General features: G+C 48.3%; 3 protein-coding genes across 5 annotated transcripts in view; 2 read left to right on the top strand and 1 right to left on the bottom strand.

Annotated features, from left to right (window-relative positions):
- Positions 1-27999, top strand: part of ZNF394 (zinc finger protein 394) — a 481244-nt gene that overhangs the window by 59649 nt on the left and 393596 nt on the right. The gene's annotated exons all lie outside the window — the stretch shown is intronic.
- ATP5MF (ATP synthase membrane subunit f) lies at positions 933-10432 on the top strand. Its single transcript, XM_066382158.1, has 4 exons — positions 933-1069; positions 8229-8336; positions 9730-9846; positions 10307-10432. Exons 1-4 carry the CDS (start codon positions 1057-1059, stop codon positions 10333-10335), a joined length of 267 nt encoding a protein of 88 aa, XP_066238255.1. The 5' UTR covers positions 933-1056; the 3' UTR covers positions 10336-10432.
- CPSF4 (cleavage and polyadenylation specific factor 4) lies at positions 14355-27989 on the bottom strand. Of its 3 annotated transcripts, none has more exons than XM_066382152.1 (8): positions 27744-27989; positions 26282-26332; positions 24302-24454; positions 21239-21334; positions 20750-20843; positions 19466-19538; positions 17773-17943; positions 14355-14610 (listed from the first exon to the last, which is right to left on the bottom strand). In XM_066382152.1, the coding sequence occupies exons 1-8, from the start codon at positions 27844-27846 to the stop codon at positions 14542-14544; spliced, it is 810 nt and encodes a 269-aa protein (XP_066238249.1). In that variant the 5' UTR covers positions 27847-27989; the 3' UTR covers positions 14355-14541. The 3 variants fall into 3 exon arrangements, with proteins under 3 accessions (XP_066238249.1, XP_066238250.1, XP_066238251.1); XM_066382153.1 differs by having other exon boundaries at positions 17773-17868; XM_066382154.1 differs by having other exon boundaries at positions 17773-17865.

Below are 27999 nucleotides of genomic sequence, written 5' to 3'. Positions count from 1 at the left end.
ATTATTGTACATGCCCTGACAAGGGATTGAACTTGCAACCTTGGCATATGGGGAGGATGCTTTAACAACTGCCCTACCCAGCCAGGACTCCACCCAGTTCTTAATCCTGTATTTTCACACATTCTGTTTCACTTAATTCCCACCACAAGGATGCCAGGTAAGCATCACGTTCCTATTTACAGACAAGGAAACCAAGATTCAGGGAATCGGAGCATCACGCCCAAGTTAGAATTGCTTAACCAGGAATGGTGAGCCTAGCCTTTCCACAAAAAATAAGGTGGTCAGGTATCACCCTACCTGGAAAAAAAAAACTGGCAAAAAGAAGGGCGGGCTGGAGGTGTGAACTCCAAGGATCTTGCATACCTTTGTAGATAGAGCCCAGCCCAGAGCCGGGACACATATAGGTAGGTTCTCTTGAATCAACCTACCTGGAGCCAGTCTTGACACAGCTTTTCCTGGTAACTGGGAATTCCTTGAGAGTCAGAGCTTACCTCCCATGCAGCAGTTTGGAGGAAAGACCTTAGTATGTTCCTGTTACTTTTTTTTTTTTTTTTAATTTTTTTTTTTTATTTATAGGTTTAAATTATTTTATTTATTTATTCATTTTAGAGGAGAGAGAAAGAGACGAGGGGAGGAGCAGGAAGCATCAACTCCCGTATGTGCCTTGACCGGGCAAGCCCAGGGCTTCGAACCGGCGACCTCAGCAGTCCAGGTCGACGCTTTATCCACTGCGCCACCACAGGTCAGGCCCTGTTACTTTTTACAACAAATTTAGGGTGACAGAGTGAGAAAGCCAGGGTACTCTTTACCCTTCACTTCCCACTTTTTGATTCCCTCCTACAATGGAGACCCAAGCTGAGCCCTATTCCCCGCCCCCGCCCGAGGCTCTGCTTTCCAGACGGTGCGCCCTCCATACTGTGGCGCACCTGCAGCCCCAGTTGAGCATCAGTCGCGACCTGCTTCCCGTGAACCTCTGCTCTCCGCGACCCTGGAGCGCGTGCGCTCTACCCGGCAGTCCTCGCGCGGCCCCGCAGAGCGGACACCGCGGACTCCAAGATGGCGTCAATCGGTGAGTACCGGGACCCCGTTAGGGCCTGTCAGTTTGGAAGCAGGAGCCGGGGTTCGGGGTTCAGAGACGCACTGGGAGGGTAGGGAGCTGCGGAGCCGCCTGTCTTTCGTTTAGGGCCTTCACCGCGATCTCGCCCGAGGCGCAGTGGATCCTTTCCTTTGCCAAGGGTCCTGTGCCGTCCGACCTTTCTCTCCTCTCGGCGCCGCGCCGCCGCGCTGTGGCGGGTGAAGGCGAGGGCAGACGGGCGACGTGCCTCCGGGCTTGGAAATGCGCCGTCTCGGGACTCCTTCCCTCTCTCCGCTGAGAAGTAGCTGCTCTCGTCCCCGCTGCGATCCAGGCGTTTTGCGCTTGAATTCTACGTGCAGATTATATCCTTCTTTCCAAAGTTGAAGCTCAGATTAAGCTTCTAGAAGAAGCTTAATGCCTAGGAGGACAGTGTCTGACACAACAAAGGTTAGACGCATGCATGTTATTTGTATGCTGAATAGGCTTTGAGAGGTGAAGTGACCTATTCAAGGTCACAACTAGTGAGGAGGCTGAGCTGGGATTCAGACCTAGGAGTTTGGGGCCTCGTGGTAAACTGAGCTTTTAATCACAAGGATGTTTTTAGGTCTAGTAGGTTTTTCGGCGACATGTGTGTTTAAATCTCTACACTCATCGGATTGTACACACTGACTTTTTTATATATAATTATTAATATGGAAACCTTTAGGCACACAGGAGAAGCAACCATCTGCTTCCCCTCTCCCTTCCCCCCCCCCTTTCCCTTCCACAGTCATGGCTCCATTGGTTCTATCAAATTGGCCCCAGGCACTGACGATATCCAAGGCCTCCACCTCAGAGGCTAGCAGTAGCTTGGTTGCCAAGCAACAGGAACAACAGCCCCAGATGGGCAGAGCATTGCCTTTCAAGAAGTTGGTACGGGAAATGTTGATCCCATTTTAAAGGAGAATAACGTTCAGAGATGTGTTGTGATCTGCCAGAGATCACACAGCATGATAAGGGCAGAGTTGATTAACCCATGTGAGTCTTAACCCACTTTCTGTAATTATCTTCTTCTTAATATTCAGGGCTTTAAAAACAATTTTTTTTTTTTTTTAATTGAGAGGAGGGGAGGCAGAGACACTCCTGCATGTGCCTGGGACTGGAATGTGCCATGCAAGCTCCCTATGGGGCAATGCTCTGCCCACCTGGGGCTGTTGTTCCTGTTGCTTGGCAACCAAGCTACTGCTAGCCTCTGAGGTGGAGGCCTTGGATATCGTCAGTGCCTGGGGCCAATTTGATAGAACCAATGGAGCCATGCCTGTGGGAGGGAAAGGGGGAGGGAAGGGGGAGGGGAAGCAAATGGTTGCTTCTCCTGTGTGCCTTGACTGGGAATCGAATTAAAATTTTTTATTTATTGATTTTTGAGAGAGAGAAAGGGAGAAAGAGAAAGAGAAAGAGCAAGACAGGCACATTGATCTGTTTCTGTATGTGCCCTGACGGGTTGGAACCAGCAACCTCTGTGTTTCATCACCAAGCTCGAAGCAACTGAGCTATCTGGCCAGTGCTAGTTTCTATATTAATCTCAGCTTGGAATAATGAAGAGGGGATCAGAAAGATGAGAATGATGCTGTTTTTCCCATCTCTAGAAACAGACATGAGAATGTTTATCCACAGGTGGTTATGTTGTTTATATAAGACATGTGAAAAGGAAGCACTGAGACTTGGCATCTTCTTTAAGCAGAGGGTTGTTGTGAAGAGCACTGTGGACTAAGGATTTAACAACTTAGTACATGTAAGGTCCTTGGAACACTGCCTGGTTTACAGGTGCGGGCTGGTTATCCCAGCTTAACCTCTGATCTTTGGGCATGGTCCTGTCACATCTGGCCCATTCAGTATCACCCTAGGAAAAGGAATTGGAGTCCAAGTCTCTTAAGTCCTGATGATCTTGTCAATAATGTCTGTTGCCAGAGCATAAAGCCACTAGTTCATTAGCAAATAAAGTGATAAAAATATGAATTAATAGCAATAGGTGAGAGCAGAGGTTGGCAAACTATAGCCAATAGGCTGAATTTCTGAGGCCTGTTTTTGTGAGCTAAGGATGATTTTTATGCTTTTAAGAAATTTGTTTCGAATAAAAAAAAGATTGTGTTACAGAGGTCTTGTGTGGCCGACAAAGTCTGAACTCTTTACTCTCTGGCAATTCCCTGGATTGGGTTTGGCACCCAGACTTTGTATTTCCATGCCTTGTTAGATAAGTGAAAAGTATGCTTCTTGAAGTCATAAAATCAGGTCAGATCTGAGGTCCTTCCACAGTGTTTATTGAAAGTCTGATATGACCAGGAACTGTGTGTGTTTATGCTTCACATAGCTCATAGACAGAAAGACAAATAATAATTCCCATTTACACAGTACCTAAAGCCAAGTACCGAGGTGGGTACTGTTCTTGTCCTTATTTTACAAAGAAGGAAATGGAGGCACAGAGAGAGCAGTACCTTGCCCAAGGGCACACAGCTACAGAGTGGCACAAAACTCTGAATACTGTACTCTGGAGTCTGCTCTGTTACCACTCACTGTGCTCTGCTGGTGTAAACCAGTGACTGCAGAGGGATGTGCAGCACTGTGGAATAGTGCTGAGGGAGTGTCCACTATGGCTGCCTGGGACTGAGGTCTTTGTCTTCCACTAAGAGGGAAGTTCTTGGAATAAGTGTAGATGTATCTTTAGTGAGTCTTCCTCTTGGAGTTTTGTGATGGTGTTGTACTGTTCTCCTTAAAACTAATGTGATTTTTCTCCCTGTACTTATAAATTTCTTTTTTTTTTTTAATTTATTCATTTTTAGAGAGGGGAGGGGGAGAGAGAGAGAGAGAGAGAGAGAGAGAGAGAGAGAGAGAGAGAAAAGGGGGGAGGAACTGGAAGCATCAACTCCCATATGTGCCTTGACCAGGCTAGCCCAGGGTTTCGAACCGGCAACCTCAGCATTTCCAGGTCGACGCTTTATCCATTGCGCCACCATAGGTCAGGCATAAATTTCTTATTTTGGTTAAGGAAACACTCTTGTCTTCATGGTAAAGAGATATAAATATGTAGAAAATAAATTTTAAATTGTTGCCTTTTCCCCCCTTTGATGTGCCAGCGCACCATGTCAGTTCTGGAATGTGGTCATAAGAATGCAGAATGTGTTTCCATAGTTTGTATGAATATGAAAAAGATAGCTTCAGTGGGCCCAGAAGTAGCCTCATTTTATTTTTTTTATACCAGCTGTCAAAAATACTTTGATTTAAAATACTGTTTTTCTTCCTGACATGTGGACAGAGACAGAGACAGACAGGAAGGGAGATGAGAAGCATCAATTCATAGTTGTGGTACCTTAGTTGTTCATTGATTGCTTCTCATATATGCCTTGATTGAGGAGTCTCCAGCTGAGCCAGTGACCACTTGCTCAAGCCAGCAACCTTGTGCTTCAAAGCCAGCGACCAGGGGGTCATATCTATGATCCTACACTCAAACCAGCAACCTCAGGGTTTCAAACCTGGGTCATCAGCATTCCAGGTCAATGCTCTGTCTACTTCACCGCCACCTGGTCAGGTCATAATTGTATTTCTTTTTTTGTTGTTTTGTATTTTTCTGAAGTTGGAAACGGGGAGGCAGTCAGACAGACTCCTGCATGCACCGGACTGGGATCCACCCGGCATGCCCACCAGGGGGCGATGCTCTGCCCATCTGGGGCGTCGCTCTGTTGTAACCAGAGCCATTTTAGCGCCTGAGGCAAAGGCCATAGAGCCATCCTCAGTGCCCGGGCCAACTTTGCTCCAATGGAGCCTTGGCTGCGGGAGGGGAAGAGAGAGACAGAGAGGAAGGAGAGGGGGAGGGGTGGAGAAGCAGATGGGCACTTCTCCTGTGTGTCCTGGCTGGGAATCGAACCCGGGACTCCTGCACGCACGCCAGGCCAACACTCTACCAGGCCAACACTCTACCACTGAGCCAACTGGCCAGGGCCCATAATTGTATTTCTAAAAGCACTTTAAAATGTTTATTATGGAAGATTTAAAATAAAAAGGAAACAATTATGTAACAAGTGCTTTGTATTCATTGCCCAGTAGGAACAGTTAACAACATTGTGCTATTCTAGTTCCATCTATACCTTCATCACCACTCCCTACCACAAAGCCATATTTAAAGCCAGAAATGGTTTTAGAATAACATGTTTGCACTTGAAAGAAGGCTTTGAGAGTGTAGGAAAAGTATTACTATGTTCTTATTCAAGAATGTGGTATAGTAATCCATGGACTAAAAGTTTACTAATTCAAATGAAGACAAACCTCGGATCTAAAATTAGCACACACAAGATGAGAGAGAAAGGTATAGGTCATTTTTGGTGGACATTGTTTGATGTCGCGCTTAATGTCATTGACACTAAACTCTCCAACAGAGATTTGGGACATATCTAAAAATTAATTTGAGACTATCTGACATTTCAAAAACTAATTGTTAACTAAACTAATCACAGTTTTCTGTTTGAAAAAGAGCTAAAGGATGAGATTAATCCCTGAAGTCTTTCTTATATAGTTAAAAGGTTCTAAAGTTTGGTTTAATTTGCTTTTCTTCCTTCACCACTTCCCCCCCCTTTAAATGTTTTGCATAGACCTTAATGAGGTTTCAATGATAATAATAACTTTACTATTCTGAGCACTGTTCCAAATGCTTTCATATATTTTCTTATTCAATCCTTGGAATAAACCATTTTACAGATGGGAAATGAGCTCACAGGTTACATAGAAAGGAAGTGCTGGCATTTGAGATAGGGCAGGCAGGGAAGGAGGCCTTTTAGGAGATGGCATTTAAGTTGAATAGCCTTGTGATGAACCTGGGGCACTGCAAATGAAAGGCTCTTAGGTGGAAATAATTCTGTTGTGTATGAGAAACAGAAAGGGTTTTGGCTCAAGTGTGGTAAGCACAGGAAGGTAAGTGGATATAAGATGGTTGTCTTCTTCAATAGACAGCTTCTGAGATCAAGGCTATGATCTGTGGTCAGTGCTGTATCCTCAGTGCTTGGCGTGCTACCTGACATGCAGCGGGTGCTCCATATTTGTTAGATGAATCTAGGTAGAAGGTTGGGGCAGTTTGTTTGGGACATGCAACATAAAACTGCAACCCGTATTCGATGTATGCAAGTCATAGGTTTATGCCTTCACTGTCACTTTTGGTCTCTTGTGACATGTACTCAGTCTGGTTCATCAAGGCCAAGGGTCTGGTTCTACAGCAGATTAGAAGAAGGGAGAGAGATGAGAAGCATCAACTCATAGTTGCATCACTTTAGTTGTTCATTGACTGCTTCTCATACGTGCCCTGACTGGGGGTGGGGGGGCTCAAGCCAAGCCAGTGACCCCTTGCTCAAGCCAGCAACTTTGGGCTCAAGTCAGTGACCTAGTGACCATGGGATCATGTTGATGATGATCAAGCCAGCAACACTGTGCTCAAGCTAGCAATCCTGCGCTGAAGCTGGTGACCTTGGGGTTTCGAATCTGGGACTTCAATGTCCCAGGTTTATGCTCTATCTACTGCACCACCACCGGTCAAGCAGAAGCTGCTGTTAAGCCTTCTGTTTCTTTTTATGGCTTGACAGCCCTTGCCCTTGTTTATGGTTTGGAAAATGTCAAGAAACCTGAGGGATTCCCCTCAGTAGACTCTTGAGGCTAGTCTTTAGGGATTAGTATATATATTCTTGGATCCCCAAAATGGCAAAGAAACCTTGGAGTGATTTGGTCTGGCTCTGGATGTGGCTGGTCATCTTTAACTTTAGTCCTTGTACCCTTGCCCTGAAGAGGAAACCTACTAAGAAGCTTTTTAAAGTTGACCTGTTGGGAAGAACAGTGGGAGGGAGACCATTCCCTCATGAACATCTGGACACTCATAGCTCCAATCCCCCTCCCAGATCCTACCTGGTTCCCCTATTATTTAGTCTTAAGCCAAGAGATGGGTACAGAATGGCCTCAACTAGGAGCTCTTCCTGTCCAGTCCTCAGACTCGTATTGAAATGTAATCTGGGACTTGTTAGATCATTTGGAGTGGTTTTTACTGTCATCTGACAACTGTGGTTCCAGGTAGGATGCTTGAGGTAGAAATCAGATTGGCTTCAGAAATATGGGGGCCAGACCTGAGATTGAGTCCTGCCTCCACTGCCTGCATGCTGTGCACCTTTAGCCAAGGTACCCAACTTTTCTGAGTCACTCCCCTACCCCACCACCTTATAAAATAAAGCAGGGGTTGGGAACCTTTTTGGCTGAGAGAGCCATGAATGCCACATATTTTAAAATGTAATTCTGTGAGAGCCATACAATGACCCGTGTATGTTACGCATTATCTAATAAAAATTTGGTGTTGTCCCGGAGGACAGCTGTGATTGGCTCCAGCCACCCGCAGCCATGAACATGAGCGGTAGGAAATGAATGGATTGTAATACATGAGAATGTTTTATTTTTTAATTATTATTATTATTTTTTTGTATTTTTCTGAAGTTGGAAACAGGGAGGCAGTCAGACAGACTCCCACATGCAGCCGACCGGGATCCACCCGGCACGCCCACCAGGGGGCGATGCTCTGCCCATCTTTTTTTTTTTTTTTTTCCCCTGCCCATCTTAAGGTGTTGCTCTGCTGCAATCAGAGCCATTCTAGCGCCTGAGGCAGAGCCACAGAGCCATCCTTAGCGCCCGGACCAACTTTGCTCCAATGGAGCCCCGGCTGCGGGAGGGGAAGAGAGAGACAGAGAGGAAGGAGAGGGGGAGGGGTGGAGAAGCAGATGGGCGCCTCTCCTGTGTGCCCTGGCCGGGAATCGAACCCGGGACTCCTGCATGCCAGGCCGACGCTCTACCACTGAGCCAACTGGCCAGGGCTGTAAGTCTTTTCTTTTCTTTTTTCTTTACATAGCTATGCCCAGCAAGCTATTAAAATCCTGTTTATTACTAAATCTGTCAGTACAGCAGTTCTGCCTTTATATGGACTCTGGCTTAAAGTAGTAATTTGATGTGATATATTTATTCATATTACTTAAATCCAGCCTCTACATAGTAATATTATTGAGTGCCCTTTTACTGAGTGGTTGAAATGACGTAGAAAGGTGCTGTTTGTGTTGTTGGGAGATTTTTCAGTGTGTATTTTCTTTTTTCTTTTCCTAATCAGTACCATTGAAGGAGAAGAGACTCATGGATGTCAAACTAGGGGAGCTGCCAAGCTGGATACTGATGCGGGATTTCACCCCTAAAGGCATTGCTGGAGCGTTTCAGAGAGGTCAGAGCCTTATGGACATATGTAAACAAAAGCAAATCTCTGGTTCTTCAGGGTTCTTTTTCCTCTGAGTTAATTTGGGTATTAAAAGGCCTTGTCTCGGACCAGTAAGTTATATAGAGGATAGGGAGAGTGTTAGCTCTTGAACTTCTGTTTGGTCTTGTTCAAAGACAGGCTAATTTTAGGTAAGAACATGTTTTCTGTTGCTTGGAGTTGGTGCCATTGTCTTTATCTTAGAGAAATGTCCATGAGTATTTTCACATAAGACTTCTCTAAGAGGAACATGAGGGAAGCATAGTGGACATCAGTCTAAACCGGCAGGCGTCCCCAAACTACGGCCCGCAATGCGGCCCCCTGAAGCCATTTATCCAGCCCCCACTGCACTTCTGGAAGGGGCACCTCTTTCATTGGTGGTCAGTGAGAGGACCACTGTATTTGGCAGCCCTCCAATGGTCTGAGGGACAGTGAACTGGCCCCCTGTGTAAAAAGTTTGGAGACCCCTGGAATGCTCATCTTCCTGCCAGGTACAGCTTCCACAATAAATATGTATACTTGAAATTGTCCTTCAGGTCTGTGCATTTTAAAGTGCACAGCTAGTCAGATCAGTCCTGTGGAACCCACATCACGTTCCAAGAATAACGACCCGCATTATCCCATGGGAGTCTGCGTGGTCCCCAGCCTCGTCGGTGCTCCCCCCCCCCCATTTTTCCTTCTAAATTTGGCCTGCCTGTGGCTGTGTGTTGTGTGCCATCTTTCCCCTGCCCTGAGGCCTCTCCTCAGCTTTGCCTCAGATTAGAATACTCTGCCTTTTCCCCACACTTGGTATCAACAGTCCCTGACTTCTCAGTGGAGGTGAATGGGGCCTGTTCATGCTTATAGCTCCCTGCATGAATAGTGCTCCTTCATGGCTTCCCTCACTATAGTCGCCTTCTATGATCATTTCATTCTTTTTCTGTCTACTAGGCTGTGAGGCCCAAGAGGGCAGATATTATTTCCTCACTGATGGGGGCACCTAATAAAGAAAACAAATGAAGTCTTCCTGCTCCCTGAATAGCCCTTATTGAGGGTTGGATTCACAGTCAGAATTAGGGTAAGAGGTACTGGGCTGGAGGTGAGCCTGAGGTAGGATCAAAGAGCAACAGGCTGAGCCATCTACAAGGACAAGGCCAAAGAGTGGGGGTAGAATCAAAGTGGGTCTAGCTGGAACGTCTGTGCTCGTGGAGACCCCAAGAATGTAGGGCATTTGTGCTCTTCTCTTTATCAATCCATGAATGTAGGGTCAGTGGCTTAAAGAGCCATACCAGGGCTAGGTCTCTGAATTTAAGCCAGATTTGACTTTACACTGCATGGAGTATTCACAGCAAAGCAGGGCAGTGACTGCCTCTCCTGTTTGCAGGTTATTACCGATACTACAACAAGTATGTCGATGTGAGAAAAGGGAGCGTTGCTGGGATTTCTATGGTGCTGGCAGCTTATGTGCTTTTCAACTACTGCCGTTCTTATAAAGAACTCAGTAAGTGTCCCTCGGGTTACCTTGCCTTCAGTGGGGTTGTGCAGTGCTCTGGAAAAACATAGCTGGTCCTGGTTCTGAGATCCAAAGGAGCTTTTCCAGTGGTAGATGCAAGAAAGTGTCACTGGTAGCCACTGACTGGGTATCATGACTGTTTCTCATAGTATCCAGCCCCCTGCCAGTCTGTGGTATCTGAGGTGACACTGACTCCAAATACTAGGCAAGTTCTTGGAGGCTGTTTGCCAGAGTGGGTATTCCTCCTGGGAAGGAAGGGGCTGGCCTGAGGTGCCTTTGTGTCCCTAGGTCAGTGAGTGATTCTGCTGAGACATTGGCTAGCAGGTTCTAGGTCATTTCCTAAAAGCAATTCACAGGATGGTTTTATGTGGTTTTAGCCCGATGTTCTCCATCTTGTGCTTCTACTGTGCCTTTTAAGAAACTTACCATTTTGCCTTTCTAACTTCAGAACATGAGCGGCGACGCAAGTACCACTGAAGAGGGCCCAGTGCGGACTCCACATTCCTATGACCGTTGCCCAGCACCTCGGAATCCTTTCATATTGTAATTATTACCTAATAAATGATGGCTGGTACTGAGTTGCTTCACTGGTTTGGCCCTTTCCCTGTGCTCCAGGAGGTCCCCTTGCACAAGGTGGAATGAGATTGCTTTCCCACTCTCAGGGCCTTGACCCATGAAGCCTTGGTGGGCACCTGCATCACTTTGGGATCTTGTCCCAGCTCACTGGGGGTGAGGTCATTCAGCACTACCCTTTCCAGTGTTTCCCTGCTCATTGCCTTGAGTGTCCTAAACAATTTTGGCCTTGTTGCTTTTACAGTGAAGAGCAGAAGCTGTGTTTCTGAGAATGTCTTTCCCACTATTGTTCGATATTACTCTGTGTATATGCCTAAGGAAACTCAGTAAAATGTGGGGTGAGGGGAAGCACTCTTCATCAGAGGTCTCTAGTAAACTGACAAAGACCAGAAGTGGTTTCTTGTTGAATACTGCATGGAGTCTAAGGGGAATGAGAGGCTCTGTCCTGTTTATCTCCTAGAAGACCCTAATTTAAATAGGTATCATTCAGCATTTAAGGTGAGGGAAGGAGCCTGACCAGGTAGTGGCACAGTGGATAGAGCATCAGACTGGGATGCGGAGGACCCAGGTTCGAGACCCCGAGGTCGCTAGCTTGAGCGCGGGCTCATTGGGTTTCAGCAAAGCTCACCAGCTCGGACCCAAGGTCACTCGCTAGAGCAAGGGGTTACTCAGTCTGCTGTAGCCTCACAATCAAGGCACATGTGAGAAAGCAATCAATGAACAACTAAGGTGTTGCAATGAAAAACTGATGATTGATGCTTCTCATCTCTCTCTGTTCCTGCCTGTCTGTCCCTATCTATCTATCCCCCTCTGAAAAAAAAAAAAAAAAAAAAGATGAGGGAAGGACACCTACTAGGTGACTGTTATAAAGTCCAAGCTTACACTTTTCTATTTGCCAGTAAAACAGCCTTTCTCTGGCAGCATCTCTGCCCTTCCAGAAGTTTGTTGAAGGGGGACAAGCAGGCACTAGTATCTTTGTGCCAGGTAGCTAGCTAGTACAGCCAGTCGCAAAGATCCTCTCCTTAGCATGGAGTCTCTGATGTAATGAGACAGCTTAAAAAACAAGCTTTAATATAAATTGTTCTTACAGTCTGACCTGTGGTGGCACAGTGCATACAGCATCAACGTGGAGTGCTGAGGTCCCAGGTTCAAAACCCTGGGCTTCTCTGCTCAAGGCACATACAAGAAGCAATCCTATGAACAACTAAAATGAATCAACTATGAGTTGCTACTTCTGAAATAGTTAAAATATTGTGCTTTTCAGAGCCTCAGAGATGGGGAGCTTGGGGAGTAGGGAATCTGTCCTGGACTGAGCCAGCCGAAGTAATACTGGCAACCAAGATTCTATTAGAATCTCTGCATATACAGTGTCTGTAAAGTCATGGTGCACTTTTGACCGGTTATAGGAAAGCAACAAGACGATAGAAATGTGAAATCTGCAGCAAATAAAAGGAAAACTCTCCCAGTTTCATACCTATTCAGTGCAGTTCGATGTGGGCTCACGCAGATTTTTTAGGGCTCCTTAGCTAGCTATCCCGTATAGCCTCTACAGACTCGTCACTGACTGATGGCCTACCAGAACGGGGTTTCTGCATCAAACTGCCGGTTTCCTTCAACTGCTTATCCCACCAAGTAATGTTATTCCTATGTGGTGGCGCTTCGTTATAAACGCGCCGATATTCACGTTGCACTTTGGTCATAGATTTGAATGTAGCGAGCCACAAAACACACTGAACTCTTCTCTGTACCGTCCACATCTCGACTGGCTTGGCCGTGAGCTGCTCTGCTGTATACATGGTGTTACATCATCTACGCATGCGCACATGCTGCCACATCATCCTACAGAATCTGGGAAGGTTTTCCTTTTATTTGGTGCAGATTTTACATTTCTATCATCTTTCGTTGCTTTCCTGTGACCGGTCAAACGTGCACCATGACTTTATGGACACACTGTAGTGTAGTTATCATTCAGGGGTGAAAAACAAGGCCGTTTTAACAATGTTGCATACGCTCAGCTGTTGTACAGCCTTTTTCTTTCCTGCCCAGAGTTGTTTGCCTCTCAAATTGTTGGTGTGGAACATTTCTTTAGGAACAATTAAAACATAACTTTAGGATAATATATTTGGCTGACTCTTAGGTCATTGTAGTATCTCATGTATAGGAAAGTAAAATGTTAAAGTTACATAAAGTGAGTTCAGACCAATAAAATCACAGGAAATACTACTTGAATTCCATTACTTTTGTAAGTTGCTTGCTATTAAAAAGGGTCAAGAAGCCTGACCAGGCGGTGGCGCAGTGGATAGAGCGTCGGACTGGGATGCAGAGGACCCAGGTTCGAAACCCCAAGGTCGCCAGCTTGAGCATGGGCTCATCTGGTTTGAAAGCCCACTAGCTTGAACCCAAGGTCGCTGGCTCCAGCAAGGGGTTACTTGGTCTGCTGAAGGCCCGCGGTCAAGGCACATATGAGAAACCAGTCAATGAACAACTAAGGTGTTGCAATGCGCAATGAAAAACTAATGATTGATGCTTCTCATCTCTCTCCATTCCTGTCTATCCCTCTCTCTGACTCACTCTCTGTCTCTGTAAAAAATAAAAAATGAATAAATAAAAAAGGGTCAAGAAGGCCCTGGCCAGTTGGCTCAGCGGTAGAGCGTCGGCCTGGCGTGCGGGGGACCCGGGTTCGATTCCGGCCAGGGCACATTAGAGAAGTGTCCATTTGCTTCTCCACCCCCCCTCCTTCCTCTCTGTCTCTCACTTCCCCTCCTGCAGCCAAGGCTCCATTGGAGCAAAGATGGCCCAGGCGCTGGGGATGGCTCCTTGGCCTCTGCCCCAGGCGCTAGAGTGGCTCTGGTCGCTGCAGAGCGACGCCCCGGAGGGGCAGAGCGTCACCCCCTGGTGGGCGTGCCGGGTGGATCCCAGTCAGGCACATGCAGGAGTCTGTCTGTCTCCCTGTTTACAGCTTCAGAAAAATACAAAAAAAAAAAAAAGGGTCAAGAGGTCAGGTTGCCTACCAGCCCATGCACTGTTCTGACACTTTCCCCAGGAGGAAAACATGTATGAAGGTCAAGGTGGAGGCATGGCTACAGGAAGTTGTTAGGGATGACATTCATGTGTTTGCTCTCTCTGCCTTATGCCTCAGTCTGGTTTAAATTTTTTTTTGTACTGGCGAATGGTGGTATACAGTGTGGGATAGTGTCATAACCAATTTGACAGTTTATTAATCACAAAATTAACAATAAATCTCTAGCTTTTTAAAAAAAGAATTGTTCTTATACTTGAACTTGGATAGGCCCCTTGCCCAGCAGGTTCCAGGTGATGGTTTCACATTTCCAGGCTCAGGGTCGTCTCCATAGGCCAAAGGTGTCTGAGTGACAGTACAGACGTTTGAAGGGGCAGGAGGTAGGTGCACAAGTGGACTGCTTCATCTATTTAAAGGGCGGCCTGCAGCTCCAACTTAAGGTATAAACACTGTCAAGCATGTGCCCCAAGAAAATAAGCCCAGAGGAAAAATACCCTCACACTTGAGAGCCCAGCACCCCTCCTCAATTGCTGCCGCCTTGGTTCAGGACCAGGCTGAGGCAACAAGCCCACTTGAGTTCGCCCTGAAGGGCTGCCTCGTTCAAATCACATTGATAGGCACAGCTTCTGAATTCAGCAGGACATGGAGGAAACAGGCATGACCTAGCTGCAGCTTTAATGATCCACCAGTCTCTGGGGTCACCAAGAACTGGTGCTTAATGAGGCCCGAGGGGAAGGGCTGTCTTTCATACAGAACTGCTTAGCACAGGCGCTTCCCCACTTCCTCCCCTCTTCTGAGGTCAGTATTCAGGAAGTCCAGACAGATGTTGATGCCTAGACAAACATGATGTTGACTTGAGGGACAGAACTGGAGTACATGTCCCCCCCTTTTTAAAGAAATTGCAGCAAAATGATAGGGAAACTGAAAGACAATCCCTCAGACTGGTAAACCCCAGTATGCTTGCCTGCCAGCTCCAGCCAGAGTTGCACCAACACTGGCATTGAACAGTTAAATGCACACTCCCAAAGAAGGCCCAGAGTGGTCCCCAAAAGGGGTCTCCTTGGGCTGCTCTGAGCTGTCTCCAGCTGTTGTCACTGTCCACTGAGAAAGGCCAAGTGCCCTTTGGTGCATCTGTTGGCGTAGTGTCCTTTTTCACCACACTGGGAACAGCAGGAAAGGAAGGAGAAGAAACAAAAACAGTTTTCAAATGTAGTTTTCAACTAAGGCAGCACCTACCAAATACCACATTGGGAATGGGGACGCTGAAATTCTCAATGGTGTATATTTTCATTCAAACACAAAGGAAAAGGAGCTACAGAAGGTACAGTAGTACAGTAACTGCAGCCAGCAACTTATCAGATGGGAAGAGACCCCTGCAGCCAGAAGATGCTGAGAGCACTCCTTCAGCTAGCTGGACACATGGCGCCTGCCCACAGAAGGCTCTCATGGTGGGTGGCAGGGTGAAGAGAAGCTCCGGCACCAGAGCTCCCCTACCTGTCCAGGTAGCTATCTCCTCTGTACGGCTAACCAGTCACTTACCTCTGAGGCACCATTCTGGGACTCCCTGGAGATGGGTGGGAACAAGGAGAGAGAGAAGCCACCAGGATCCTCCCTAATGCAGGGAGGGATTCATTGCTGTGGACACTAAGTGTGGGCTGCACCCAGATTTTCATTCCTGGTTCTTGCTCATCTGCCTAAGCTACCTCTGGGGACAACTTTCAGTCACAGGATCAGAGGAAGGGTACAATGGTTAGACTTGGGTGAACAGACCCAGTAAAGCCACCTAAAAAATCTAGCACTAACCCTGATTTGTCCCAGCTCTAGTCCCTGCTTTAACTTCCCTTAATTCAATCTTGTTTGAATTCTAAGAAAGGAAGTGAATGGCAGTCTCAAGGAACAGCAGGGTCCAGAGGTGGTAGGGGTACCCACTCTGCACTAACCCAGTGCCCACCCAGTCCCTACACTTCCGCAGCCTGAAGTGCGGGCTCTACTGGGTCAGCACGACCCAGAACTCTTCCCTGCTCTATTCTTGAGACTGCTGTTTTCATGTCTTTCTTAATTTGTATGTGTGATTGTATGGACCAGTGGCCTGTGTATCTGCCAGTTAGTCCTTCGGCTGATGTGATAAGAGGGAGGGACTATGTGGGCCCATTCATGGTACTTGGCATATCCATTGGTCTTCACAGCTGGGGAGTCCAGGATAGCTGTGAAGTCCACGAGGCAACCTCGTGGGAATTACCCGTGAAGCACCCCTGGTATGAAGAGGTTGGCAGGTCCCATCCCAGCTTTCTAAGTTTCCAGGAGTTAGGAGAGCTTGCTTCACAGGAACCCTGCTGAAGAGTCCTACAGGGAGGCAGGATGACAGCTGTGCTGCTTCAGGACACCTGCTTCCTCACTTTACTTGAGATCTGAGTGGTCGGAAGCTGCTCTGCACAGAGCAGGCATGCCCTTCACTTCACCACACACCCTCCTCTGTACTTTTCCTCACCTGCTATGGCTCGGGCTCAGAAATCTGAGGCCTTCCCTGAATCCATGTGCACTTTTAACGTTAGTGTCTTTGGGCACCAACCAGCCTTCTCCCCTGAGAACAGCATCACTGATTCCTCAGCACAGCTGGCACAGAACAGGGGCTCAGTGAGTGTCTGATGGCCATAGGAAGTGCCCAGTGGACTGGCTTTGCTATAAACATTTTAAATATATGCCTTTTGACTTAGACCTTATACTTGCAGGCATGGATGCTACTGACACCATCAGATAACAGCTCACAAATATCTTAAGTATCACATTCAGCACTATTTTTAGCTGCAAAAATTATGACTTAATTGTCTACCAACAGAGAACTGGTAAAATAAATTATGGTTATATTATACAGTCACTGGAAAAGATGAGATTTACATGTACTGATAAATATCTATAATATATTGTAAAAAAATAGTATAGAACATTAGACCTATTAGGGGCCTGTTTATATTAAAATATACTCTCCTTGTGCTTGCGTGAATAAAAGTTTAGAAGGGAAGTTCTCCAAGTGGTGGGGTTCCCCCTTAGGGAGTTTTGTAGCGTAAAGGGGTACTGAAACCAAAAGACATGAGAAAAGGACACACTGCATAAAGTGGGAGTAAAGGACAACACTCACTTTGTATCCTAAGCACTTAGTTCTTTTAAAAAAGTATGTACTAACTTCGTATTTCTTCTTCAATCCCCAACCTGAAGTCTATTAAGTCCAGTTCTATTACTGGTTGTTTCTACTGACTCATTTGGTGATGCTTGTTTCTGTGTTTTGTGATTTTTGATAGTGAACTCATTCTTTGGACCTCTAGCTGTGGGAATTCTGTGACCTGGGTTGAGAATAAATTCCTCAAACAGCCAGGTGCCAGGAGCCCATCTGAGTCTGTTTTAGATTAGAAAACTGTATTTTTGGCTCTCACCAAGGTCATGAATACTGGACCAAACTCATGGAAGAACCTGCTGATGACTATAAACTCTCAAGGGACTACCTCTACCCCTTTTCATCCAGATCCAAGAATGACACACAAGTTTCCTAGTGGGTTTTTCCTGGCCCTGGCTATTGGCTCAGTGGACAGAGTGTTGGCCTGGCGTATGGACATCCTGTTGATTCCCAGGGCATACAAGAGAAACAACCAAACAACCATCTGCTTCTCTTCCCCTCCCTCTTCTCCTTCTTTTCCTCTTCCCCTCCCGCAGCAAGTGAGTGACCCCGGTTGCTGAAGATAGCTAGGTTGGTCTGAGCATGTCAGCCTCAGATGCTAAAAATAACGTGGTTGATTAGAGCATCAGCCCCAGATGGGGGTTGCTGGGTGGATCCCAGTAGGGGTGCATGCAGGAGTCTATCTCCCCTCCTCTCACTTAAAAAAATAGTTTACTTTCCTGAGTGTCCTATTTTGTGTATGTGTGTGTGTGTGTGGGGGGGGGGGGGGTAAGGAGGGTATTCCGATTTCTCTGTGCAGGCCTAAAGCTTTGAACCTTTCCTGTGAGTGTGCCCCACATAATCTGAGGACAAGCAGAGGCTTCAGGGCTCATTCTTGTCTCTGGATTTGTGCCTCCACTTTGTTCCTAGACTGAGAAATTTCCTTCCCTTTTTTGCAAGTACACTCCATTCAGTGAAGTGTGTGTTTGATTGTTTACCTGACCTTGGTGTGTTGTGGAAGAAAATAGGATGGCCTCTAGCCCACCACAGTGGCCCACTTTCACAACCAGAAAAAAGAAAGACTTTCATTTTCCAAAATTAACCTTTTGGGGAATGAGGGAACGGCCACTGATTGTGAAGACCCCTCACCGCCCCCCCCAACCCCATGACTCACCTTGTAACAGGTGACCTGCTCCAACGGCCTGGGTCCCCGGTTGCCTGCACTGCTGTTTTGACTCTGCATGACCCCGATGACCTGTGGGGCTCTCTGCTGATTGGGAGAAGAGTTCTGACTCGTTAACTGGATCAAGGAGGACGACCTTTGTAATGGCGGATTGTTACTTTGCTGGAAAGAGTTATACAACACGGTTTTACTGCGGAAAACACGTGCACGCAGACTACCAATGGGGATAGGAAAAAAGAGGGCGGGACTGCTCCCGCATGACCAGCAGGAAGAAGGGCTTCTGTGGTGCCCTGATCAAGAGAGCAGGCAGAAAAGAAACATCTGGTGATGATGGCAGGAGCTGCTGCCCGAAAAATACCATGCAGACACACAGAAACGAAAAATAAAAGTAGAAAACAAAACAAAGAGACAAGGAGGTCTCTGGGGCAGTGGGGCGAGGGCATGAGCAGGCCTTACTTTTGTTTCTGAGGTTCTAGCTTCAGGTCAGGATGAACGCTTGGTTCAGCCAGATGTTTAGCAGCCTACACGGCGAGCAACAGTCACAGAAAAACAGTTGGAGGCGGACATGCTGACCTGCGGTCTAGGGGCTGAGAGGGCCTTCCACTAGGGAGTCGTGTGAGCAAGGGGGACTGGGGCTTCTGGGGTGGGGACTGGACAGCCAGGCCACTACCCAGCCAGGTGGTTTCTGGCTCTGGCCTCCATAAGTGTAGGAACCCCGAGCTAGGAATCCCCAGGTTGTCATGGCTACACCCATACCCAGGAATTCCCAGCTTGGCTGACAAGGAATTCTATCTGATCTGCTCCAGAACCTCCTGAGGGTGAAGGTCAGTGTAGTAGGTGCGGATATTTCTTGTCTGTTCAGCCTCTAGCACTGAGGAGGGTCTACTGGGGCTTTGGCAACAGGTTCAGAGTCCAGCCAGGGAAGAGGTAAGGCAGGTTATTCCGCCTGGTGAGATCCTGCCCAGCATACCAGCTAGCCCTGCCTCTGGGCTCCCAAACCCCTACGCCAATAACCAAATCCAGGGTGCCCTCGATTTTGCGGGGCAGGGGATGCTGCGGAGTCCCATTTTTCCATGGCAGTTCCCCCTTTCCTCCTGCTTGAGGGGAATCAACCAACTGCTGGGTTGTAGGATCCTTGTCTAGAAAACCAGAGCAGCTGGTCCCTCAACCTTTTATTTACAGCTATTCCTGCAGTTGGGAATATCCACACAGCACTGGCCAGAGAACAGTCTTAGTTCTGCTCCCAGATCTGCTCCTGCCCAGCTGTGGCACGTCAGTCAAGCCCCTTCCTCTACAAGTGTCAGCTTCTCCATTTGTAAAGGAAAGGGTCTGAACCAGAAGCAAGCGCGGCAGACATGTGGCGCTCGTGCCGCCTTCCACCACGGCTCCCGAGGCGGGCTCAGGGAAGTACTGCTGGGCCGCCAAGGGAAGAGAAACCCAGCGGTGTTCGGCTCCAGCAGACAGCCCTCCACCTCTAAGGCAGATACAAACCACTCTGCTCTCTGGTTTTTCTGCTGGAACTCAGGGTGACTCCCTTCCTGTCCTGCCTCCTCCTGAGCCCTCACAAGGTCTCCAGCTGGGTCTACGCCAGACCATGCACTGATGTGGCATTGAGTTCTCTGCTGCAAGGGCATTGCCAGGGCTGGCAGTGCCACAGGGCCGAGGAGGGGCCGGGACACGGTACCTTTGTCGGAGGCTGCGTCTGCTGTGGCAGTGGGGGTTGCTCGGTGGTTCCCATTGGCAGTTCAAATCGAGGGCTGGTCACCACAGTCAGAGGAGGTGAGAACAAGAGAAGAAGAGATGAAAGAGGTGCTAGGCCAGGTGGTGTTCTCAAAAGCTGGCCCAGGGAATATCATGGCCAGTCTCCCCAAACACAGAACATAAACCACCAGGACAGAGGGTGGGTGTTGATCTCAGTTCTGCCCCTGAGGTTACAGGACGGTAACAGCAGGTGGGATGGTCAGAAGTCACAACCCTACTCCATGAGGGGCTCTGAGCACAGGAGCCCCTTCCAATGTACACCCTTCCCTACAGGGTAACTCAGATGCCAGATCTTTTTTGACAACACAGACTCCCTGGAGGACATGCCTGCCTGACCCACAAGCAGGAAACCCTGGGCTACCTACAGGCTCTTGAGTTCCACTGAGTGGGCCATCTGCCCACCATGTGGCAGCAACCAGGACACTGTGCTCTGGTAAAAGTATAGGCAGTGCAGATGGAGGCAGCACAGGAGGGGAGACTGCTCCGTGGTTCCAGTGTCACCCTATCTCCTCAACCACCCAAAGTGACAGGTTTAATGAGGCCCAGGAGAGGAGCACTGCTCCACTGGGCAAGGACCTGACTTTGGAGGCCTACAGACCTGCCTCCATTGACCCTGGCCAGTGGCTGAACTGCCTTAGTGTTCTCATGTGTCAAACAGGACATTCTCTTTCACACTTGTGAGAGTTACATGAACTAGTGTATATGAAATCCCAAGCTCAGTATCTCCATATAGAAGGCCCTGACATTGTAGTTCACTTCCTAACCTAAAGGCCCTAAATAACATGCAAGACTAGCTCTGGCTGGGTGGCTGGGTTGGTTAAAGCTTCGCCCTGAAGCACAGTGGTTGCTGGTTCAATCCCCAGTCAGGGCACATACAAGAACAGATTGACATCTCTCTCTCTCTCTCAAATCAATTAAAATATGCAAGGCTATGTGTGCTTGAGTTTTTCCAAAGCACAGGGCCCATAGCTTTCATCAGATTTCCTGATGGCTGTGCCCAATAAAGGTTAAGTGCTGGTCTAGGGAGAGAGAAACGCCTCCAGGCTCAGGAAGCATTACAGGTCCATCCCCAACCCCATACCCCTGCCCCAGGCACTGGGCCAATACCACCCAGTGACCAAAGCCCAGCTGAACCCAGGGAAGAGGTAGAGGGCAGCAGGGTCTGTGGCAGGTGTTGTGGGAGTTGGAATAGACGTTAGCTACTCACTGCATGAATTTACACGAGGGTCCCTCTGGGCAGAATCCCACGAGGTAATTCACACAGATGACTCTCCGCGTGTGCCGGTGCCTACACAGGGGACCTGTGGAGCCAAGTGTCAGGTCACTCAGACCATCCCCTCTTTAGGGGATGCCCTTGTGTCCCTCTGCCAGTCAGGCCCTGCCCAGACCACTGTCTAGAGAGCAGAGAGCAAGACCAGAGCTTCAAGCTTCAAATGCTGGCTCTACCTGTTATTCAGTGGGGACGGTAGGCAGGACACACAACCTTTCAAATACTAGTGTTATAAAAAACGCAGGTGAGCATGCAGCCCACACAAGGGCTCTGGGAGGGCCGAGTGAGCTGACGATGTAAAAGCCGCACTAGACCTCAATGCCTAATGCCATGTTTTGCTGGCATTAGCAGTACAGGTAGAGAAGGTCATGTGGGCAGAGGGAGGATAGGCCTCTTGCCAGGGGGCATAGCCTCTTGGACACCTACCATGCTTGCAGAAGCCACGGTCGTACCAAGGGCAGTCCTTGATCTTGGACTCGGGGTCGATGTGCAGGAAGGGGCACTCCTTGTTGCTGCATTCCCCTGCAGGGAAACCCAGACATGCGTCCACCCAGGACAGCTCTCCCTGGGAGGGCCGAACCCAGACCCACCTCAGTTTCCCAAGGGCAGAGCCCACTGTGTGGCAAAGGAGGCCAGGTGGTTCTGATGCCTGTTCCCGGCCTGATGAAACTGAGACCCAGGAGAGTGCCTCAGAACCTCAGTCTGCTGACCTGCACATACGCCGTGATGGTCCTCCCCTCGCCTGTCCATGCTGCCATGAAGTCAATGACACTGACAGAGCTGGGCACAGGGCACACACTCATCAAATAACCCATGCCTCCACCCTTTACCCAAAGACAGTCCCAGGCAGTGGCCTGTCCACATATACAAGTGTACCAGTTGAGGCCAGGACATTACTGTTCTCTTCTGACCAGCTTTTCACATGACTAGCTGGGACGGGGGAAGGTCTGAGGAGTCTACCTTTTAGGACAAATGTAGGGAAGATTTGGGAATGCAAGGCTGGGTCCCTGGGGCAGAAAGCAATGATGCCGTTGTGAGAGGAGCTGTCTTAGGAGCAACCCGCCTAGCTGCCACCAGCATCTTCACCCAGCTACGGCTCAGCCACCTCTACACTTGCCCTTCCTTGCCGTTCTACATTCCACACGAAAGGCCACTCTGAGAAAATGCAAACTCCTTCCCAGACTCGTAAGTCCCTGTGTGGTCTAGCCCACCCCTCCCCAGTCTCTTTCTCCCCTCCAGCCACACTGGCCTCCCAACTGTGCCAAGAGAGTCCTCTGCCAGGGCTGGCCCCTGCGTAGCCCTCAGATCCCAGCTCAGGTCTCACCTCCTCAGAGGCCTTTCTGATCATTCTACTTAAAGGAGATTTCCCATGGGGTTCCATCACTGTTTATTTCCTTCAGAGGACTCATCATGCACAGTTCTCTTCTTTGTCTCCCTGGCATATCAGGCGCCTCTTTCCCTGAGCCACTAGAGCAAAAGCACCATGGGGCAGGGAATGGACCTGTCTTCTTCTTTCATCAGTCTCTTCAGGGCCTAGAAGAGGGACCCTCACCCATGTCACAGGTGACAGGAGCTGCAGACGATATGTCTGTACCAGGTCAAGCTCTGCAGGGGAATGGCAGGCAAGGATTTGTCACAGAGATGTGGGGTTGGGGGAGGCTGGGCTCTGGGCCATCAGCAGAGAAGTAGGGAACCCAGACCAGCCTGCAGAGGCACCCTTAAGAGTTGACCCACGAGGGCTGGCTCCTGCCTTAGCGGCTATATGGGCGAAGGCTCCCATGGAGAAGCTACTGTTTCATTCCAGTGCTGGATCCAGTGCTGCTGGGAAGGGGAAGCAAGGAAGCGAGGCAACTGGAACGTCAAGAGTCCTATTTTCTATCTGTCTGTGCTTTTGCTTTTCAGCTTGCTCTACCTCTACAAAAAAAAAAAAAAAAAAAGCCATATTTCTAGTAAGCCAGCAGGCTAAGCCTGTTGGGCTGCTAAAATAATTAAATCTCCTCTGACAGTAGTGCTTTGAAAGTGTGCAGTAGGTCCAGTAGCACTCCTTGGCCCACCACAAAAAGTAAAGCAGGCTTCCAGCCTCCCACTGGGCCTCTGGAGACAGCAGTCCTGAGGCCAGAGCTGGCCCTCATCCTGACCAACAAGGCTTTTTCCTGGTCAGCCTCGCTCAGAGAAGAAAGCCAAGAGATTCTAGTTCCATGAGAGTACAACAGCTTGGTTCAGCCCCGTGCCAGCCCCACTGCTCTCAGCCTGTCCCCGCTTCTCCATGCAGTTCACTCAGGACAGCTTAGGCCACATGTTCTCTAAGCAGGGATCAAGGTGACCTCAGTTTCAAGGTGAAGAGTAGGGCTCTCTGCTACCAGAATACAGCCCACCAAACCTGCCATTCTTTCTTTCTTTTTTTTTTTAAGTGAGAGGAGGGGAGACAGAGAGACAAGACTCCCGCATGCACCCTGACCAGGATTCACTCCGCAAGCCTCTTATAGAACAATGCTCTGCCCATCATGGCTGTTGCTTGGCAACCCAATGGAGCTATTTTTAGTGCCTGAGGTGGAGGATCCAGGGAGCCATCCTTAGCACCTGGGGCCAACTCACTGGAACTAACTGAACCATGGCTGCAGGAGGGGAGGAGAGAAAGAGAGAGAAAATGAGAGAAGGGGAGGGATGAAGAAGCAAATGGTCACTACTTCTCCTGTGTGCCCTGGCCAGGAATCAAACCTGGGAACCTCCACACACCAGGCTGATGCTCTACCACTGGGCAAACTGGCCAGGACCCAAATTTACTATTCTTAAGGGATATTTAGGGTAGATAAGCTACTACATGGGATTACATGCCCAGAGAGAAAGAAACCAACTCTGGCCCAAGGGGCAATCAGTTGCCACACAGTAAGAAGAAGCTGATTTAAGGGAGAGGGTTGACTTGAGTAGAAACCATGCCTCCAGCCAGCTGCACTGTTCACCCACCCACCAGGAAACCCTCATTAGCCTCAAATTCCCAAAGTACTTGAAAGTGCTAAAAAAACCAGAAGCACTACAGCCCTGGCCAGTTAACTCAGTTGGTTAGAGCACTGTCCTAAAACACCAAGATTGTGGGTTCGATCCCTAGTCAGGGCACATATGGGAAGCAAACAATGAATGCACTAAGTTGAACAACAAAAGAACGCTTCTCTCTCTCTCTTTCCCTCCTGTCTCTCTAAAATCAAACAATTAGAAAACAAACAAACCAGGAGGAGTACTACAGAGACATAGGAATTATTGGAGAATAACCATGACTTTCCATGACTAACAGGCCAGCTAAGGTTGGAGGGTAATGCCTTAGGCTTCATCTGAAGATGGAAGGATGAGAGATGGTAGATATCGTGGGTGCCTGAGCAACTGCTTAACTTCTCTGGGTCTTGGTTCTCAGTGGAGCCTCCCCAAGGCTACTGATGTTGGGGGGATTTGGGGAGAGGGAGGGGTCTGACCACACACCTTACCGAACTGCCTTACCAAACTTCGAGTAGAAGTAGCACTCAGGCATCTTGGTCATGTCATACTCATGCAGGAACTCGCACTGGTCCCCCTTCTTGCATAGCCCTCGTAGCCAGTGTTTGCAAACCACTGTCTTCTCGCCACTAATGTGGCGAAATGGGCACATGCCCCCTGCAGAGGAAGAGAGAGATGTGGCCCTGAGCCCAGGGCACTGGGCCTGGGGGGACCAAGGTGCCTTCTCCCTACACCTCCATAAGCACCCAAGAGCAGCATTTCCCAGCAGTGGTGGCTGCCCCTGGCAGAAGATAATGTGGTTTTAGGCAGTATATGGGCACACATTTTAAGTCTAAGTTTAGATAGTAACATATTTTATTTTAATGTGTTTTAGTAAAATCTAACTAAAACATCATAATTTCACTGTAAGATGGAGGCTTGACAAGCCCAATGGCGGTGTGGGAGAGGGGTGAGTTTATTTATTTATACTGCTCACAAAAATTGGGGGATATTTCAAAAGGAATATGAAGCTATAAAATATCCCCTAATTTTTGTGAGCAGTGTACTTAAAAAAAAATAGTGCCAGTGATACACAGACATAGCAAAAATTATAGGGAGAGTAAAAGAAAGACTAGGGTTTGGGAAACACAGCCCTAAAAGGCAGGGAAGGTAAAGAGGAACACAAGAGCAGAAACCTGGATTCTAGTCGGGCCCCATCTTTAGTTAAAAGTGCCTACTTAGCTTCCAATAACGAAGAAAGAAGATCTACAAAACTGAAGAAATGCATTGTACATAAACTGGGGGAGGTCTGCCTTCTGTAGCAGGACCTAAGTGATCATCCATATAGACGGGACAGAGCCATACCCTGGGAAAGCCACATTTAGTGGCCTGGTGGGACTACTAGGAAGGCCCAACCAGAATGAAGTTGTGACTGAAAAGACCTAGACCAGCCCTGGCCAAGAGTTTCTGCAATGATGGGGATGTTCTATACTTATGCTGTCCAATATGGCAGCCAGCGGCCACAGGTGGCCAGTAAACATTTGAAATATGACTAGTATGATTGAAAAACTGTATTTTAAATTTTATTTAAATTGATTTAAATTTGAATAACCATTTGTGCCTAGTGGCTATTAGTTAAATGCATTAGTTAACAAAGAGATAGTCATAGTGTATATGTTAAGGACAGCTTGCTAATAGATGATGGCAGGTCAGAAAGGCAGAATTACTGAACAAGGCCACGGGAATGAGACCAGGAGCCCAGGGGCAATGATACTCCAATTACATAGCTAGAGGTCGTTGACCTGGTGGACCTACCTAGCAGGTCTATCATTTCAGTGCTGAATGACTGAATTATAGAACCAAAACTTGCCAAAATCAGCCACTAAAACCAAACTTGCTCTAATTCTATGCTCCCTATTTAAGCTTGTGATTAAAATTTACTTTCTAAAAATATTCAGAACGAAAGCTGGCTAGACCTATATATAATATTTAAGGTCCGACCCAACTAATACTTATGAATAGTTTGGCCCATGCCACCTCTTTGGGGGCCTGGTTGGTATGAACAAGACTCCATGAGACAGACTATTGTGGGTTTTTTTTGTTTTTTGATGAGAAGACACAGAGGACAGTGAGCCTGTGTAGACTATAGAATCACAAAAGCCTGGGTTCAGACACTGGGCTTAGCCACTCACTAACTCTGTGACCTTGAGAAAGTTCCCAAACATCTCAGTGGTAGGAGCTTCTGTTCAGGTCACAGGTCAGCTTGTGGCCACAGGGAAAGTGAGGTGAGAAGGCTGATTCTGAGCCAGGTTCAGTCCTGTGTTTTAAGTTTCAGGCAGACTATCCCATCATCTTCCTAGCCTATCCAAGCCACAGTTTCATCCACAGACTGTTAGTCTGGAGAAAGCAATGTAAGCCAGAGACCTGATAACCTACAAGTCTGCTAGGGGGCAGAGTGGTGGAAGGTACCTTAGGAGGAGCATCAAGGAACCAGGGGTCTCTTACCTTTGCCACAGGCAGCTTTCAAAAAGAATTCACAGACAGCAGCCCCCGACTCTGTAGAAAGGAGAAAAGTAGAGGGGTGAAACAAAACAAGGTGTGATTGCTACTGGTAACATCTGAAGACAGGGAGAAGAAACCCTTCTGGCCTTTGACCTATAAAAGGTTCATGATACAGTAAACAGACTGGCCAAAAAAACGCACAGCCAGACAAAGCAAGAAAAAGGTTGCTAATCTCAGTCATTCACTGCAAAATGAGACATATATGTTGAGACCAGTCATTACTATGGGCTTTCTGAAAGTCTCCTATAATAAAGATAATTTCGAGAGGTTAGGAGTGAGTGGGGGAAGGAAGGATGGATGGAGTACAAGATCAAGGCAACTAATTACTTAGTGCTCAGACCTTCCAGAGGGCTAATTCCCGGACACTTTAATGTGAGGCAGAGGGAGGGAATGATCTCACAGGAAACACATGTGAAGAGGGACTCTAAGGAGGGACAGGCTCCAGAGAGGCTATTAGGGAGAGGAGCATAAATGAAGAGACAGAGCAGAACTGCACTTAATATGCAGCTCCAACACAATTATTAAAGGGCAGTCTTCTGCTTGTACAGATGCAGCTGGTTCAGATGAGGGGAGCAAGAAAATCCAGGCTGAGTGTGTGCTGTGGAAGTCAGTGGGCTCCGGACCGGCTGTTCCAAGGAGCCCAGTAATTCACCGGCCACGGCTACCAGAATAAACCTTTCGGTTTCAGTGTTTTCTCTCAGAAGCATGCATTTCAGAACTGCTGAAAACCCACAGACAGCATCTATGAAGGCCTCTTTCGTGCCCCTGCTTGCTAACTTTCAAGGCCTTCCTCAGTCTATGGGGAGCTGGTAGATTTTGCTAGGACGGACTTAAAGCAGTGGAACTGGTAATCCTGGGGGTGTCACTTGTTTGCAAAAAGTCTGAAAAGGGAGCTCAGGCATCTGCCTGGGTGTGAAGAAAGACCCCGAGTTAGAGTCCAGAAAACAAGTGAGGGACAGGCTCCCAGAAGTGTGAGTCGTAGGCGAAGAAAGGAGCTGGAAGGTCTAACTGGGGACTTCTTCCGCAGAGAGAGGTAGTCCTTCCCTCAGTCAGACCCCTCCAACGGCCCAATTTTGATGAAAGCAAGAAGAGGGAGATCGCATCGGGGAGCTGGAGGTGGGGGAGTTATATAGTACTTTTCTGTAGTACTATGTACTGCAGAAGTGTGTGGGGAGTGTGTGGGGCTGGGGGGCAGTAATTCTAATCCAGGATACCCGCCTTCATTCAATAATTATTCGAACAGCAGGACATGGTCTTGTCCTGAAGACTGTCTTAAACTAGCCCCAGGGGATCCAAGATCCGAGGAAAGTAGGCTCCCCTGAGTCCGAGTCTCAGGACCGAGGGGGAGGGTCCCGGGTCCGAGTCGTCTGCGCCCCTTGCCCGCCGGCCCCAGCCCCATGCTCACTGTCCATGCCGGGGAAGGGCAGCGGCTGCGCCCCGAGCTGCTGCTCCACCGCGATCTCCAAGTCGAACTTGATGTGGTCCACGCTGGCGATGATTTCCTGCATGGCGGCGGCGGCGGCGGCGGCCCACCGGCCGGCTACTCCTCAGTACCAAGCCGCCTTCACACCTCTGCCTCCACTGACCGCCGCACACGGTTCCCTCCGCCTCGCCTCGCCTAACCTGGCCGCCACCGCCACCGCCACCGCCGCCTCCCAAGG

The sequence above is a fragment of the Saccopteryx leptura genome, chromosome 4 (genome assembly GCF_036850995.1).
Source record: "Saccopteryx leptura isolate mSacLep1 chromosome 4, mSacLep1_pri_phased_curated, whole genome shotgun sequence".
Classification (NCBI taxonomy): Eukaryota; Metazoa; Chordata; class Mammalia; order Chiroptera; family Emballonuridae; genus Saccopteryx; species Saccopteryx leptura.
This window is presented reverse-complemented; position numbering and strand designations above follow the sequence as displayed.

Coding starts and splice junctions, on each gene's coding strand:
- CPSF4 (XM_066382152.1), bottom strand. CDS start 27,846: ATGCAGGAAATCATCGCCAGCGTGGACCACATCAAGTTCGACTTGGAG. Junction 21,335..24,301: donor CTACTTCTACTCGAAGTTTG/GTAAGGCAGTTC, acceptor GTTTCCCTGCAG/GGGAATGCAGCAACAAGGAG. Junction 19,539..20,749: donor CCCTCGTGTAAATTCATGCA/GTGAGTAGCTAA, acceptor TGTGGTGACCAG/CCCTCGATTTGAACTGCCAA.
- ATP5MF (XM_066382158.1), top strand. Junction 8,337..9,729: donor TGCTGGAGCGTTTCAGAGAG/GTCAGAGCCTTA, acceptor TCCTGTTTGCAG/GTTATTACCGATACTACAAC. Junction 9,847..10,306: donor CCGTTCTTATAAAGAACTCA/GTAAGTGTCCCT, acceptor TTCTAACTTCAG/AACATGAGCGGCGACGCAAG.